The 15,529-nt window shown below is 48.9% G+C and overlaps 6 protein-coding genes across 6 annotated transcripts; 3 read left to right on the forward strand and 3 right to left on the reverse strand.

Annotated features, from left to right (window-relative positions):
* Positions 1-495: 495 nt before the first annotated feature.
* Positions 496-2,175, forward strand: M438DRAFT_400176 (MFS general substrate transporter; the record flags this gene model as incomplete). The annotated part of the gene is made up of 3 exons (XM_029909452.1): positions 496-651; positions 704-1,169; positions 1,223-2,175. The coding sequence occupies 3 exons, from the start codon at positions 496-498 to the stop codon at positions 2,173-2,175; spliced, it is 1,575 nt and encodes a 524-aa protein (XP_029756146.1).
* A 55-nt stretch (positions 2,176-2,230) lies between these two features.
* On the reverse strand, positions 2,231-3,523 carry M438DRAFT_339268 (uncharacterized protein; the record flags this gene model as incomplete). The annotated part of the gene is made up of 2 exons (XM_029904200.1): positions 2,231-3,198; positions 3,253-3,523. The coding sequence occupies 2 exons, from the start codon at positions 3,521-3,523 to the stop codon at positions 2,231-2,233; spliced, it is 1,239 nt and encodes a 412-aa protein (XP_029756147.1).
* A 584-nt stretch (positions 3,524-4,107) lies between these two features.
* Positions 4,108-5,212, forward strand: M438DRAFT_386279 (uncharacterized protein; the record flags this gene model as incomplete). The annotated part of the gene is made up of 1 exon (XM_029908986.1): positions 4,108-5,212. One exon carries the CDS (start codon positions 4,108-4,110, stop codon positions 5,161-5,163), a length of 1,056 nt encoding a protein of 351 aa, XP_029756148.1. The 3' UTR covers positions 5,164-5,212.
* A 604-nt stretch (positions 5,213-5,816) lies between these two features.
* Positions 5,817-6,744, forward strand: M438DRAFT_339270 (RTA1-domain-containing protein; the record flags this gene model as incomplete). The annotated part of the gene is made up of 2 exons (XM_029904201.1): positions 5,817-5,985; positions 6,038-6,744. 2 exons carry the CDS (start codon positions 5,817-5,819, stop codon positions 6,742-6,744), a joined length of 876 nt encoding a protein of 291 aa, XP_029756149.1.
* A 629-nt stretch (positions 6,745-7,373) lies between these two features.
* Positions 7,374-9,516, reverse strand: M438DRAFT_400178 (alpha/beta-hydrolase; the record flags this gene model as incomplete). Its single annotated transcript, XM_029909453.1, has 5 exons — positions 7,374-8,585; positions 8,643-8,694; positions 8,746-9,161; positions 9,218-9,349; positions 9,400-9,516. 5 exons carry the CDS (start codon positions 9,514-9,516, stop codon positions 7,476-7,478), a joined length of 1,827 nt encoding a protein of 608 aa, XP_029756150.1. The 3' UTR covers positions 7,374-7,475.
* Positions 9,517-9,869: 353 nt separating this feature from the next.
* M438DRAFT_349227 (putative DNA polymerase zeta catalytic subunit) lies at positions 9,870-15,255 on the reverse strand. Its single transcript, XM_029906344.1, has one exon. The coding sequence runs from the start codon at positions 15,137-15,139 to the stop codon at positions 10,016-10,018; it is 5,124 nt and encodes a 1,707-aa protein (XP_029756151.1). The 5' UTR covers positions 15,140-15,255; the 3' UTR covers positions 9,870-10,015.
* Between the last annotated feature and the right edge of the window lie 274 nt (positions 15,256-15,529).

A 15,529-nucleotide genomic window follows, 5' to 3' on the forward strand; every position in this document is an offset into this window, starting at 1 on the left:
CTGTCAATTTTACATCGCTTACAGGCGCCGGATCTGCCAACCACACCCAGCCTCTAATTCAGCGAGCTTCTGAATTAAGTTCGAGTCGAAGCAGCTCCACATCAGGCTCTATTTGATGCATAGCCTAGCCACTCCAGATGATCAACACTACAGAGCTTGCGCTGGGTTTCAGTAAGCTTTTGATCAAAACAATGTATCCAAATCAAGAGTCATGGCAAGAATAGCCGCATGGATGGAGATTTCTTTGTCAGATCTTGAACGCTTACATTCCAACCGTATTGCGTAGCAGACTTCGTTATCGTCGTAGCTTTGTTCGCCACACGTGGCTATACGGTCATCTGGTAACATGCCTTCGCTCTCGTTGCCTGGCATGCCTCAGTACCCCTTGCTTCGTCATTTGTTGTGTTTCAACACCAATCGCCCCACCACCTTTCTACATCAGAAACATAGTTGTCGCTCTATTAAACCCAGTCATACGTCTATGTCGATAACACCATGGCTCTAGGGATACTTGAGCCTAGGGCGAAGAAAGTACCGGGAACCGCGAATGTGTTGGATCAAGAATGGAAAAGAGATCCGACGTTGAAAAGGGACAAGACTGGCAACATTATTCTGGTTCCGCAACCGAGCGAAGATCCGAACGATCCTCTAGTAAGGCTCACCACTCCTTATTTTCTCAACAGTGACTAAGATATGGCTGCAGAATTGGCCGTTATGGCAAAGAGACTTGATTCTCCTACTTCTTTGTGTCGTCGCCGCCATTGCAACAACAGCATCACCATTAGTCGCCGCCAACTCCGTCGTTTTGGCTGTCGTTTTCAAAGTCAAGTTCCAAGATGCAGCACTTCTGACCGCATATCATCTCTGTGGTGTTGGAGTTGCTAGCTGGCTCTTCGTGCCTCTGGCCAGAGTATGGGGCAAAAGACATGTCTTTCTCTTTGGCGCATTACTCATGGTGGCTTCTTCAGCCTGGGGTGGTTCAACAGCGGACAACCTAAATTACAGAAGTCTCACCTGGGCTAGGATTGTGCAAGGGGTTGCGCTGGCACCATTCGAGTCGCTGGTGAATGATGTTGTTGGCGATCTTTATTTCGTCCACGAACGAGGCTTCCGCATGGCCTTCACCAACGTCTGCCTCTTTGGCGCTGCATTTCTCACCCCGGTCTGTGGTACGTATGGAGAGTTACATTTTGAGATTGAACCCACTGATAGATGTTCACAGTCGGAGTGATAACCACTAGAGACAACCTCGGCTGGCAATGGTCCTTTTACTTTCTTGCAATATTTATGGCCGCAGGCTTTGTCATGCTCTTCCTCTTTTTTCCCGAAACAACTTATCAGCGACCTCGCTATCTTCAGATCGACATCAATGTTGGTCCAGTCCCCTTCCACGACCCGGTTCCACCTCCGCCGAAACACACGTTCCTCCACCGCCTGGCCCCTTTCAGCGGCCGCAAAACAGATGAGAGCTTCTTGAAACTGCTCTTTCGACCTTTCCCGCTATTTCTACAACCAGCAGTGGCATGGGGTTGTTTGATGCAGGGCGTCATCATCGGCTGGACCGTGATCGTCGGAGTAATCCTTGCCTTGATTTTCCTCGGCCCTCCGCTTTTCTTTACAGAAGAACAAGCCGGGAAAATGTACACCGCTGCGTTTGTTGGCTCTATGATCGGTCTGGTACTCGCAGGCATCTACACCGAACTTGTGACTCGACTACTCATCGTTCGCAACGGAGGTCAATATGAACCTGAGTTTCGCATCGCACTGGTCATCCCTACACTGGTCTTCTCTGCAATCGGCTTATATGGCTTCGGTATCGCATCAGCCAATATCGAGAAATACGGCTGGGTAGTTATCGAAGTCTTCCTGGCCTGTATCACCATCTCCATGGTCATGGGCGCTACGGCATCAGCCCAATATCTTCTCGACGCCCACCGCGATATTGCCATCGAGACATTTACTTGCCTGATCATCTTCAAGAATTTGTTTTCCTTTGTTCTGGCGTATTATGCGTACACGTGGGTCCTGGATAGAGGATTTGAGAAGATGTTTATCATTTTCGGGAGTATAGAGATTGGGATTTGTGCATTGAGCATTCCTATGTATGTGTTTGGAAAGAGGAATAGGGAGTTCTTCTACAGGCATGATATACTCAAATTGGCTAGGTTGAGGTAAAGTTCTATCTCAAATCAAAACACATATTAATGAGTAGTAAAAACACAAAATCATCTCAACTTGTGACTTTCATCTTGGCAATCTCTCCTGAGCTCCTTCCTGGTCTTGTGCTGTTTCCCTCATCTTCAGTTATCACCAACCACAAGATCCTGTTCGCGAGTTTATTGTCTTCCCCATCAATCGCCGCAAAAGTTCTCGCGTGTGCGATGCGAGTTTTCTCCAAGCGATTGTCACGAACTTGCTTCTCCAGTGCCATCTCGACTTTCAATTCCGTGAGATGTGCCCTCAGGTCGTGAATTTCGATATGCTCTTTTGCAGACGCGGTGCCCAGATCAAGGTCTAGTGATCTGCCCTTCAATTGCGATTGACATTTCAGTATAGCCTTTTCGAGGTCAAAGATGCGGGCATCATTCTGGTCGCAGAAACCGATATTGTTGTTGGAAATCTTTCTGCGAGAGTTCGAGAGCAGTTTCGTTTGGACTCTGTCGATGAAGGAAGTGGATGTGCTCAGCGCTTTCCCAACAGAGTTGGTCGGTAAAGCTTGACTAGGCACGTCGAAGCTCAAGGGAGACACATAACCGTCCAAAGTTCTGAGCAGCCTGTCTTGAGGATTCTCCTCGCATTTCTGATGCATGTCAGCGGTGTACTCCATCCTGTCGCACGAGATGGGTGTAGTGCCTACTTCACCCAAGTTGCAGAGAACAAGTCTGTCTTTTCCATCCGTGGTCTGGGATTTTATCGAGCTGATCATCTTCTTCGTGGAAACAATCTTAGCCTTCAGGCCACTTGGTCTGAACAGCTCTTGATTGATTTTCTGCATGTACTTGCGGACTCGAAGGAAAGACATCATGGGTGAGGAGCCGATGGCCAACATGCTCGGGTGTGCCACAAAGACGCCGTTGAGACCGTCAAGAAAGTCGACGAAAACTTCCTGAGATATAGGATTTTGAATAGACTGAAGAGCTGGAGGGTAACACCGTGCGAAGGGTGAAAGGTGTTTTACGCCGAACAGATTTGAGGTTTCTGGAATTGTGTCAGATAAGAACCGTAAGTGATATATCTTGGGATGTAAATTACGAGGAATAGCTATCGGAAGATGTATCGTAGACCTTGTCTCTTGGACAGGCAAGTCATTGGAGGAGGGCGTAGGAGATAGTTGAGGAAGGGTCTCGGTGCTGGAAGACTTGTCGAATGAATAAAAGGTTGCAGATAACTGCACCTGACTGAATTTCAACTGTTCGCGGTATGATCCGATCGCTTTGTCGCTCATAAGGACTTGCTGATGATCACTCTTGTCATCTTGTAGAGTAAAAGCGTAGTCGAATAAATTCTGCTCCTGGGAAACCATTGCTGAGATTGGTCTATCTTGCGGACAGTGAAGGATCATTCAGGTGATAGGCTAGGAGTCTTTAACTGGCTGGGACGTCTCAGCCTTCTTATCTGTTTGAGAGTTCCCAACCCCCAAACAGAGACTCGATGTTTGATGATCGACGCAGAAGTGGGAGGTGTTGAGCGAAAAATTCATCATATTTTACGCGTACAGAGTGCAGTAGAAAAGCACAGGATCTGGTCAATCAGCTCGACGTGTCTCATCATAGTTTGCAAAATCCTCAGCGATATGCCTTAAATGTCTATGCGATGTTTTTCACCCCACCGTGTTGTTGAGACTTTAAGCAAAAGGATACGAGGATACGGGAATACGCGTACAAGCTGCTTGAACACGCGTAACCTTAAAATACGAGGCTTCGTTGGCCTTGTTGCTCTTGAAACCTGGTAAATCTCACCTGGATCTGGTTTCCGCCGGATTAGGCTCGCTGTAGAGATCACTATAAGTATAGGAGACATCTAGACGCCAATGTAAACTTCTATTGATTTTTTCTTTCGACCACACTTGCGACTCTTCTTCCAATCCAGCTCACAGACATTACAATCATGATCGCCAAGCTTGGAGAGGTCAAAAATGCAGAAGTTCTTCTAGACCGGAAGGGAACATCAAGCGATATGGAATTGCCTGAGACTTTGCAAGAAGCTCCACCATCATATGAGGAGTCGGAGAGTGCTGGCTCTGAAAGTGTACAAGACTCTCCAGAGTCGCGTGACGCAAATCCACCAACAAGGGCATCGCCCGTTGTGTACCCCCTGCTGTCCTACGGCGATCACGTCCAAGCCTCTGTTCCCAGAGCAGATACCGGCCCTTCGAGCCGCTCGTCATCCGGCTCCGACACTGCGAGCACACTTTCCGAACCCTCACTCAAAGCTCCCTCCGACCGTCTCAAGACCTCTATCGATAATACAACTGCTATATCCAATGCCATCAACAACCTTCCCAGACTGTACGGAGATATCGACGTGAGAGAGCTATCACACATCCCTGGGGTTGCTTCCGGACTCAAAGAAGGAACCAAGGCCCTTGCGTATGGCTTTGGCAGTGGCTTTACAGGCATTATCACTCAGCCAATCCGTGATGGAAGAAAAGAAGGGCCCGTTGGATTTGCAAAGGGACTGATACGTGGTTCGCTGGGAGTGGTTATCAAGCCGACTACAGCAGCTATCACATTTGCAAGCTGCTCTGCCAGAGGTCTTTACCATGAGTTGGAGAGGAAGAATGGAAAGACGAGAGAAGATTCTCACGACACTGGATTTGTCGTATCTTCTGGAAGCTTGGGAGCATGGCATGACGAGAATGGCTCTTTCTTGACATCAAAAGAAGACATATCAGGCACGCACCAGTCGAGAACGGGCATCAAGCACCCTCAGATTCTTGAAAACCGCTCAAGTTGTGTTACCGGCAAGCCTGAATATCGAGATCAACAATTGCGACGCGTCTCGACTGTGTCCAGTCTCCCGGACAGATTCATTCGAGAGAGTGTGGCTCAGATGACGGACCAAAGATACTCGGCGGTGGTTGAGCAAGGATCAATGGCAGTGGGCATGACAGCGTCCCAACAGATATTGGTCGAAAGACCGAGCAGGAACGTATCAAGCTAGATAATCGTTCAAGTCGGAAGTTAGAATAGTGTTAGAGCATGAGTACAATACATTGCTTAATCAGTTTTTCACAACTTATAACAAAGTCTCAAGCCAAAAAGGCATCATGAAGTGACGCACCTCATCGGCAATTGGTGTCGTAGGTGGTGGGGACGGCTTTCTCGGTGTTCATTGGCAGCTGCCTACCCAGCTATGCTCAAATTCGTTGACTGCCCAATGCTAATCGATAATTGCTGCGCCGCTCTCAAGACAAACAAAAACTGTGCGACGTAATCGTTGACATGGCCATGATGGCTGAGGAGATCCGCAGATAAGCTCAGGCTGTATGTGTTCAGCTCGAGAGAAAAGGGACGGTTGGGGCAAATTCGCGACGAACAGAACCAGCGGCTTCCCCGGGTGCTCCTTCCAAATACGCGTATAGAAAGCTTACGAAACCCTCCGTACAGCAGGCTTCAACAATACGTCGTATAGCTCTCATAGACCGCAGCAGATATGTCTGACAGTAAATTTCAAATTATCAATGACTGGAGAGAACGATATAAAGCCTGACATGTTCGCCTTGACGAGATAGTGTACAGCATCACTCGACTCAAGCACCACTCGACAATCTTTCCATTCAATTCCTCTTTTTCCGGATCAATCAGACTGTCGAAATGGCTCCTCCTGCAAACGATGAGGGCTATCAGCTCTGGGAATACTATCCTTCTATGGTCGGAAACATCGTAGTTGCCAGTGTTTTCGGTCTCCTTGCCTTGACGCAATTCGGCCTCGTGATCTTTCAAAAGCAATGGTTTTGCATCCCCTTAGTCGTCGGAGGACTTTGTAAGTCTTCTTCACACTTGCATGTCCTAAGCAGATACTGATCCTCAAACAGTCGAAGTCATCGGCTATGGTGCCCGAGCCTACGCCCGTAGCCATACCACGGATACTCTACCTTACGCCATACAATCACTCTTGATCCTGCTCGCACCCATCCTCTTCGCTGCATCAGTCTACATGTACCTTGGTCGCGTCATTCGCTCTGTGGACGGACAACGATACTGCCTGATTCCTCTGAAATTGCTCACTAAGGTCTTCGTGGCCGGCGACGTTGCATGCTTTCTGGCTCAAGGAGCAGGCGGCGGTCTTCTTTCCTCAGCCAAGAAAGCATCGAAAGTCAGTCTCGGGCAAAACATCATCCTCGCAGGCCTCATCCTCCAGATCGTCATCTTCTTTGGATTCCTGGTCGTGGCGATAAACTTTCACATCCGTATGCGAGGACAATCGACAGCTTCACCGCGAGGATGGCAGAGAAGACTCCTCGGCCTCTATGTGGTCAGCGTTCTTATCGCTGTGCGTAACATCTTCCGCGCCATCGAATATGGCATGGGTAGTCCGAATTATCTGCTCAGTCATGAGTGGTGCACCTTTGTATTCGACGCTGCTTTGATGATTGTTGTCATGATTATCAGCTTGAGTTGGTATCCTGGTGTATTCGGCAAAGCAGAGACACGACTGTCGGGCCACGAGATGGAGAGTCAGCTGGAATCATCGGAAATGACGAGGGAGGTCCTGGGTCCCAAGACATCGACTTCTGGATGAAGCTCATATCGGTCGCCTCGACGTTCTAAGAACGGTCTGTTGTTTGCTCATGTCTGGAGTTTGGTCCTGTAGCTCCCGAATGTTGGTCCGATAATTGTTGTCCCCATAGTTTCCTGGTACCACTGTTCTTTATCCTGAGTCATTCAGCTAAACTTTCCTGTCCTATGTTTCAACAGCACCGTGATATAAAGGCTTCGAATGCGACAACAGATCATCCTCAAAATCAACATATCGGTGCAACTGTGGAGTCCCAGATGTCTGTACTCCATTGGATTTGCGGTGGCCAGGCCTCGGTGTCTGGACCAATCTCCACTGGCACCTGCATGATAACCTGCGAGAATGGTAGTGTTCGACGCAAGGTTGGAGATCCGAGACGCTACGAGACGAGTATTCCGGAAAACATCCCAGGTCACGATATTCCAATTGGAGAAGACAATGACGCAAGGCAGAGATGGTAACTCTTTCCACAGTCTCTTTGAGCGATACAATGTAGTTGATCACATCTATGGTAATTGTGGGGACGACATGGATTGGCGAACTGCAAAAGACGTAGCGGCTGTGTGAGTTGTAAGCTCTGAGTACGGAGCATCAACGGTAATTTGTAATTTCAATGTTTACAGACATACACCCTCCTGAGAAGTTTGGGTCTTGTGTTGGTCTCGTTTTCTCTGGATGTAGTCTCTTGCCGTTTCTGCCTCTTATCGAACCTATTGCAGGTTCCAGACTAATCATCACTGATACGCCGGACTAACCACAACATCTTCCACAATCACCGCAGTCCCTTCCACCAAAGCCTCAATCTGCCCCTCCGAGCACGACGTCCCCACGTCCCAAATATCACAAATCGGCTCCGGCACCTCCGGCAGCACCTCGAAATGACTCCACGCACTGCTCTCCCCCTTGGTCGCATACGTCCCATTACCCCTAATCTTCTGTTTCCCAGTCGCAACATCGGTGCCCCAAACACTGCTTCTCTCGAAGATCTCGAAGACGGTTTGAGGCTGGAAGAAGCCTACTGCATGACCGGCTTGGAATACCCTAGTGAAACTTAGGGATTGGAATTGTTTGGTCAGACCACCGATGTATGTCGAATTGGTCTGTGTTTTTTGGTATCCAGCAGCTGCATAGGCGGATTTACCCTTCCAATCGATTGTATTCGCGACGGTTTCGCCACTGAGCCAATTGCATCTTGTATCCCTGTCTCCAAATACCAGAGCAAGATTGACATTTGAAGCTAAGATGGTATCGAGTGCATGGATTCCATCTACACGGGCGAGATCGCCGGTGCCGTAGATGAATTTGTTGTTTATGGTCATGGAGCCTGGTTTGAACAGTACAGGAACACCGAGTTGCTTGCTGACTTCAGGGCGATTGAGATAGGTGGTGGCGGAAAATGGTGGATATGGGGCACTGGCGTTTTCTGCCATGTCGAACGCACTCCGGCCAGAAGTAGCTAGGTAAGCTCCATTTCCTGCGTAAGCAAGACAGTAGATTGTGGCTCCGGCACAAATGGCATTGACGGTATCGTTGATTCCAGTGCCTGTGGGATCTGAGAGAGCGACTGCAGCCCGGCATTGATGGATCTGGTCGTAGCACCCTCCGGACTTGGTGATGTTGTTTTGGATGTCGGCGTAGACTTCGGAGGTGATAAAGGAGGTATTGTATGTGTTGTTGTACGCGATGTCGCCATAAGATTGTACGGTTGTGAATGCATCTACACATCCATTCGTAATACCGATGGTGTTGATAGGGATGACTCGACCAGAAAGTGTTCCATTCTTGACAAGGGTATTCTGAGCAAGAATGTGAGAAGTAAATCCGGTGACCCAGAAACCGCCGTACTGTAGAGGAAGCCATTAGTAAAGATCATACTCAAGACTACAAGAAACTACACTTACAGAGTTGCCCCAAAGATTGACACGACGGTCACTCGTGCGATACTCCGGGAAGCTAGACGTGGTGTCAGTGCGAACCATTCCAACCAGTAAACACTAAACTCACTTCTCGAACCAACTCTGCAGGAAATGCCAGACCGGTCGTGCAGCATCCATCGTCATACTAGCCGTATGCCTCCGACTTTGATCCGCCCAAACGCCATACTTGAAAGTCGAATTCTCAGGCGGGACATCGCCATCGTAAGCATCCATCGGCGTAACAGGAGAAACTGATGTATCAAGGGTAAGGAAATTGTAAGTGCTGTTGTAGAACGAGGAGTACGAGAACCCAGCTTGAACAGGTTGATCAATGTACAAGACATTGGAGTTCTCGTTGAGAGAGTAGGGGTTAAGAATTGTGTCATTGGAATATTCGTTGATATAGCATGGGCCATTTTCGGTCATGGCGCTGAAAGAGGAAGCTGCGCCAGGGCCTCCAGCAAACCAGATGGTCAGCGGAGCATGCCTTGGCTTGTTCCTTGACTATGCATTGATATGTGAATTCTAGCTTCGTTTGGAACCAACCATATTATACTGACCTCAAAGTACCAGAAGAAGGTCGAAATATTGTACGGATCAGACGCATTTTGCGAATCCGCGAGGAGAGAGGATGGCAGATGCACATAACCGGAGAAAGAATTGACTCCAGGAGTAGTCTCGCAGATGGAGTTCTGATACTATCAGCAAGAAGTTTGAGGACTGAGACGCTTCGATATAACACCTTTTTGTATGTCACATTGAGTCCACAGTATGGAGATGAAGGGCCAGGTGGAACATGTTTGGCCGAACTGATTGCGGACAGCACAAAGACATGAAGAAAGAGGGTATTGATAAACATCTTTGATAGTATACACAAGACAACAAATCAACTGTTGTTGCCCAAGTATCAATGAGTAGGAAGATGACATTTATATAGTGAGGTTGACAATGCCGCGCTAGCCGAAAACCATCATCAATTGAATCCTCATGGTGAGCCCCTGCACGGAATACACATTCCTTCGTCTTCTTCGCATACGTCGAATATATTAGAACGAAGCAAAGCAGTAGGCTGCGGTATTTTGCGCACGAAATCATATCCGGACGAGATACTGCAAAGCCATTTTGCTGACGTACCAGAAGAGGGGCGGAGCCCTAACCGACTAGCGCTTACATCCTGAAGGATTCACGACTCAAGACTTTCTACAGTTGACCGGTGTTTAGACCGTGGTAATGAAATCGCGCACGCATCATGTCGCAGCAAGGCTAGAAGCGATGCGAAATAGCGCAGCCAATGGGACAGCAATGATATTGACTGTATGAGGGTGGAAATTCTTCGAAGAACCTACAAAACCCCATGTTTACCACTCCAACTCCCTGAACCTCTTCTCTTCCTGCTTTTCCACAGCCTCAATAACACCTTCCAACCTTCCACTCAACGCCTTGACCTTCGCCCCAGCTTTAATTCTAGAATAAAAGACAGGACAATCCCTACTGTCGCACTTCACCTCATCGCCCATGGGTACATCAGCACAACTCCTACACACTCTGTCCAAATCCGTTTTCTTGCTATGCGCCGCTTGCAATTTTGCTCTTAGAATCGAAAGCGTCAATGCCGGCGTCTTCGCACATTTGGAGCACAGAGGTAGGACGATTTGACCGGGTATTGGAGCTATGGGGGCGAGTTTGACGCGGCAGACTACGCAGGTGGAGGTGGCCATGTATGATTCCATGGTCTTGTGGGTACCCCCTGCTTTGCTCCCTCCACCGCCAATGTTTCGTACGCGTTGGACTTTAGGCATTTCATCCCACCAAGCGCGGACATTTGCGCCTACGAGATTGAAAATACGCTCTAGCGGTGGAATGAGGTTTTTGGAAATGTAGTATTCAGCGTCCAGCTCGGCGTGTTCGTCGAAGAGCAACCGTTCAGGTTCGACGCAACGTTCGAAAAGTCTAGCTCCAGGACCACCTGCGATAACGACGTAAGGTACACGTTCGCCATACTGTGGTTCCTGGCGAGGATCTTTGAGCATTCTCTTCGTTGCAATGAGGGCGCCTGGGGGTGCAGGTCCTTTGTCTGAGTAACTGCCCAGCTTGACTTCTCTGGCGAAACAGAAGTCTTGAATGCTGAATTTGCCGAGTTGAATTTTATGGCATTGAGATTGGAAGTAAGCTTTCACCTGAGATAAGTCTGCCGTGCGGAACAGCAACTTCAATGCCTTTTCCTCGATTTTTTGTTCCGCGGGCGTGCCGTCTCTGCGGACTGTCTCAATACCTTTGGCGTCGAAATCAGGTTCTGTTTGCGAAGGATGTTCGTACTTGAAGCCGACGTAGCGCTTTTTCGCCAAGAGGACACAAGGGTGGTAGACTTTCTCAAATTTCAGTTTGATGGGTCGAGGGTTCATATCGGTGACTGCTTTCGCTATCTCGTCGCCAATCTTGAAAGCTTCGTCCTTTGAACGTCCTTTAAGGTAGACAAATAAAGAGTCAGTGTCGCCATAGACGACTTCGGCGCCCCATTTTGATACGGAGTGGATGAGTGCGATAGCTTTCTCCAGTGTTTCTCTGCCAGTCTGAACAATTGAGTCGGCGATCTCGGAACATGGCATACGACCAGAGAAGGAGGCAGATGTGTAGCCGTAAGTGACATTGGCAATGAGTTTGAGCGCAAGTTGTCTGTTGTTGAGAAGCTGCTGCAATGTCTTGTCGTCTTTGTCGACCTTCATGCCTGATTTGACCATCACTCTGGTTTCGAGAATTTCACCCAACATCTTCGCGAGCAGTGATTTGCGCATCTCTGGCTTGACGTACATCATACCATTTGGAGAGATGTTGAGTTTGTCTTTGACTAGATCAAGTAATCCAGGTTCGCGTTTGAAGTCGGTGAATCCCATCTTGTTCTGACCTCGCCAGGCTGTAATGCGGCCGAGACATGTAGAATAGCAATAGTTGTAAGCAATCATAACACTAGGGTACAGACTTTGGAAGTCCAAAACCAGCAGAGGGCTGTTGTAGAAAGCACTCTGTGGCTCCATGACCAGCGGTAGACATTCCAGAGCATTCTGTTGACCGACTTGCTTTCGACTAGGAGAAACGAGGACGAAAGACTCGGGCTTGGCAATACGGAACATCAGTGACTCGACCTTGAATTGAGAGCCTCGACTAAAGACGCTGAAGAAGTCGACACCAAGCAAACGAGCTTGTTCAGAAGTACGAGGAACAAGCTCGTTTGCATCCAGAATCTCCAAGTCGAGCTGGACACGAGTAATGAAATAGTCTAGAGCTTTGGCTAGATCTCGAGGCTTCGAGCTTTTGTACCATGTCGTCAGGTCTGCAAACGAGTAATGCGGGATGCGCTTGTGAAGAAGGTGAAACACGACGTTCTCCATGGTGTACTGCAGCAGGTTGAGCTCACCTCGCATAGCACGCCAGATGTTGATCATGTGTCTGCCAGTAATGCGGATCGTTGATGTATGCTCAAAGCCCCACTTGTCTGCATCTTTGCCGAAGCGACTATGAGACTGTGATCTGACACGAGAAAGCTCTTCGCAGAGGTTGAACTCGTACTGAAGACGAGCACGTTCAATGAGGTAGCCCCACGAAGTGTTGTGTACTTCGTAGCCAGTAAGGATATCAGGGTCATATTCGCGTACAATGTCCACAAGTCGGTTGAGGACGTCAAGTTCATTGTCTTCCTCTTCGACGTCGACGCCTACTTGCTTCCTCATGCGTTCAGTCAAGTCGTCGTCGCCTGATAGCACAATCATACCAACATATTTATCGTCATGGCCCGCATTGCCAACGAGATCAGCATCATCAGCTTTCAGTGACCAGATAATGCAAGAGATCTCATCGTGTTCAGGATCAGGAGCGAGATCGCCGCGTGAGTTAACATGCACTTCAAGACTCATGATAGACATGTATTGTACCTCATGCTGTACGCTTGTCAACTTTTTCCTCTGAGAGAACTTGAAGCCATGCTTATTCCTTTGTGTCGGGCCCTCGATCTGCGAAAGCATGGTTTTGGTCCGCTTAAGAAAGTCTTGTTGTGACAGGGGATGGTCCACTTCACCATCATCATCATCTGGAACATCCTCTACAGTTAGACGTGAGGCTTGCATCCAGTCTTGAACTTCCAAGAATGATGGAGGACGAGCTTCAATCTCCCAGCGCTGAAGGAAGCAGTCTTTCCTCCTAGCTTGATGCTCAAGCTCTTCTTTTGCCTTGTCTAGTACAATGGGGACCTTAGCTCCTCTAGAAGCATCAGATCCGCCAGTGGCGTCGAAATCAGGAAGAAATGGAACAGTGTTACTCTCAAGCTTGAACTCCTGTCCAGCATATTCTCGAGCACGCTCTGGCACATCTTGCTCATCGCTGTAGTAAGCGTCTTGGTAGATGACAGGTGGCGCACCATGTTCAATCATTGAAACTGAGACTTCCTCCCTCTTCGGCGGCGTCTGACCGAGGATGACAACGCCATTAGCGCCTTCTCCAAAGCTCTGGCAGTAAGTGCTTGCTAGCTTTCTAGCAGCCGGAGATATGGGAGCCTTCTTTGAAGGGGTGGCGTTTGCTGTGTACTTTGACCTAGCCCAATTTGAAGATGACAGCTCATGACGATGAGCCTGACTCGACTTGGCTGGCGTGACAGGATTCCTCTCACCCGGTAAATCGTCTCTTTGACTGAGACGCAGCATGGTATCAGGATCATGTGGATTCTTGATGGTCGGATATGATTGAGAAACTCTCCGCTGGCTGCTGTCTTGACTGTTCGGTAGCTGCGTAGATGCAGGGGGGAGGTCACGAAGCAAGTCGCTTTCTTGCTCATCATCACCATCAGCCATCAATTGCGATGCGGTCGCGCAGTCTTTGACCTTGAAGTTCTTGCGCTTGACTTGTGCGACTTCTTCAGGCTTGTCTTGAGGGTCTTCTGCAAAGCCAACGACTTTACGTCTCTTGACAGAAGTCTCGCCATTGGTTAGCTGACGCTTCTTTCCGTGTGGAGTTCCGGCTGCCTGAGCTTCTGATAGTGGAGCAACTGGTTCGTGATCACGTATCGATTGAGAAGTTCGTGGTATTGATACAGTAGACATTGAGTCTAAAGGATCCGAAAACTGCTTGGCATAATCTTCCCCATCAGGGCGTGTCTCGTCGTCAGCCTCGACATCGGGTGCAGCGTTTTGCTTAGATTGTTGAGCTTGAGTCAAGGCAATTTCGCGTGCTACCTCTTCGTCAGACTCGTAGGACGGCTCGTCAGATACCAGCTGAAGAATACTTGCTTCATCAACAAGTGCATCTCCAAAATCGAAACTTTCATTGGCCAGCTTCTGCGTCAGGTTTACAGGCCCGTCAGCGGAGGTGATCTGCCACCTCTCGTGAAAGAGCTCCTCCACGCTCTCTAGAGTGGTCTGAACCGGGAACTCTTCCTCGCGAGGCTTAACGAATGTGTCGAACGATGGGGCGTCTCCGCCCATTCTGTCGCGTTCATCCTTTGCAATCTCTTCGACAAGTTTCCGAAACTCTTCCTCGTGTATCCAGCCAGCGTTTTCAGTATTCCTTGGATCATGCGACATGGAGACCAGGACTTCGGGAGGGAAGGGGCTGCTACCAGGGTTTGAGATACCCATACGCTTCTTCCGTCGGATGGTCTCATCTCTCCATAGGCCAGCCATGGATTGTACAAACTTTTCCTCGGGAGCCAGGTGATTGAGACGTTCGACAAAGTCATGGTGCAGAGATCTATCCTTGACTTCCTCCCGGTTCAGAATATCTTGTACACGGATGTCGACTTCGAGACTGCAGTGGCTTTGACGGGGAAAAGAGTCCGGATGTAGACGCTGAGCGTCTGGTATTGACCGATCATGCCATTCGTGATGAGGGTTGACAAGATCCTCGACAGCAGGCACTGGATCGCGGAAGAAAGGATTGTCTGTGTCGATGTAGTTACAGCCATACAAGTTGAAGTCGCACATCCATTGAGCAAGGAATTGAAGGTGACTCTCATATGGTTGGAAGACTTGTTTCAGTATGGCTCCTTGGTGTAGAAGATCTGACAGGCGAGTCATGTTGGACGGGTTGAGGAGGTAGACCTTGAGGAAGTACTTGTATCCGACATGATAGCCAAAGTAGGGTACACCTTTGACAAGGCTTATGTGGGCGACAAAGACGGCTTTGCCATCTTGGATATTTCTTCTATACGACACGGCGAGCGCATGATCTATAGACAGTCGTAGAGCTGCAATGTTTTCGTCGACCGAGGTGCGATCAAGCGGACCATTGTATTCGAGGTAGAGGTACGGGAATGCGCCGTGGATGTGTAAACACACTTTCTGTCCAGTCTCGGTGGCGCCAAAGACTCGGACGACGGGTACTTGAGGAAGATTCCTTTGCGAAAGCAATGATGGATCACCCCATAGTGGAGGATCGAGGGGTCCAGGGTATGCTTGATAGTGATCCAGACAGTTCAATCGAATGCGACAGAGCACCATGACGGGCCTGTATCGAGGGGTGGCGCAAGACAAGGTGGAAATTCTACTATCATGTTCGAGTGCTTCAGCGCATGGGACGCGTGATTTTGGCGATTGCAAGATGTTTTGCCACAGTGAGTCGCGTGGAATGGAAGGAACGATCAGGGAGACGCGATCAGGAGAGGCCGTCAATTTGCACGCGCGTGCATCCGCAAGAGATGCACAATTCCGGGCCGATCCGGGGCAAGATGTGCAGGGACCAATGACGGAATGATAAACACATGAAACAAACACCGGCGACCTTCTCCGCGTGAAACAAACGCCATTGCAGCCTGAAGGAATATCTCATTTTCGACAAGCAAAAGACAACTTCAACATCGTATCTCCTTCAGTTTGAAACTGCAGTCCAAG

This window comes from Aureobasidium pullulans (genome assembly GCF_000721785.1).
Source record: "Aureobasidium pullulans EXF-150 unplaced genomic scaffold scaffold_28, whole genome shotgun sequence".
NCBI lineage: Eukaryota > Fungi > Ascomycota > Dothideomycetes > Dothideales > Saccotheciaceae > Aureobasidium > Aureobasidium pullulans.

Bases quoted from the DNA above. Each gene is read 5' to 3' on its own strand.
- M438DRAFT_349227 (XM_029906344.1), bottom strand. From the start codon at position 15,139: ATGGTGCTCTGTCGCATTCGATTGAACTGTCTGGATCACTATCAAGCA.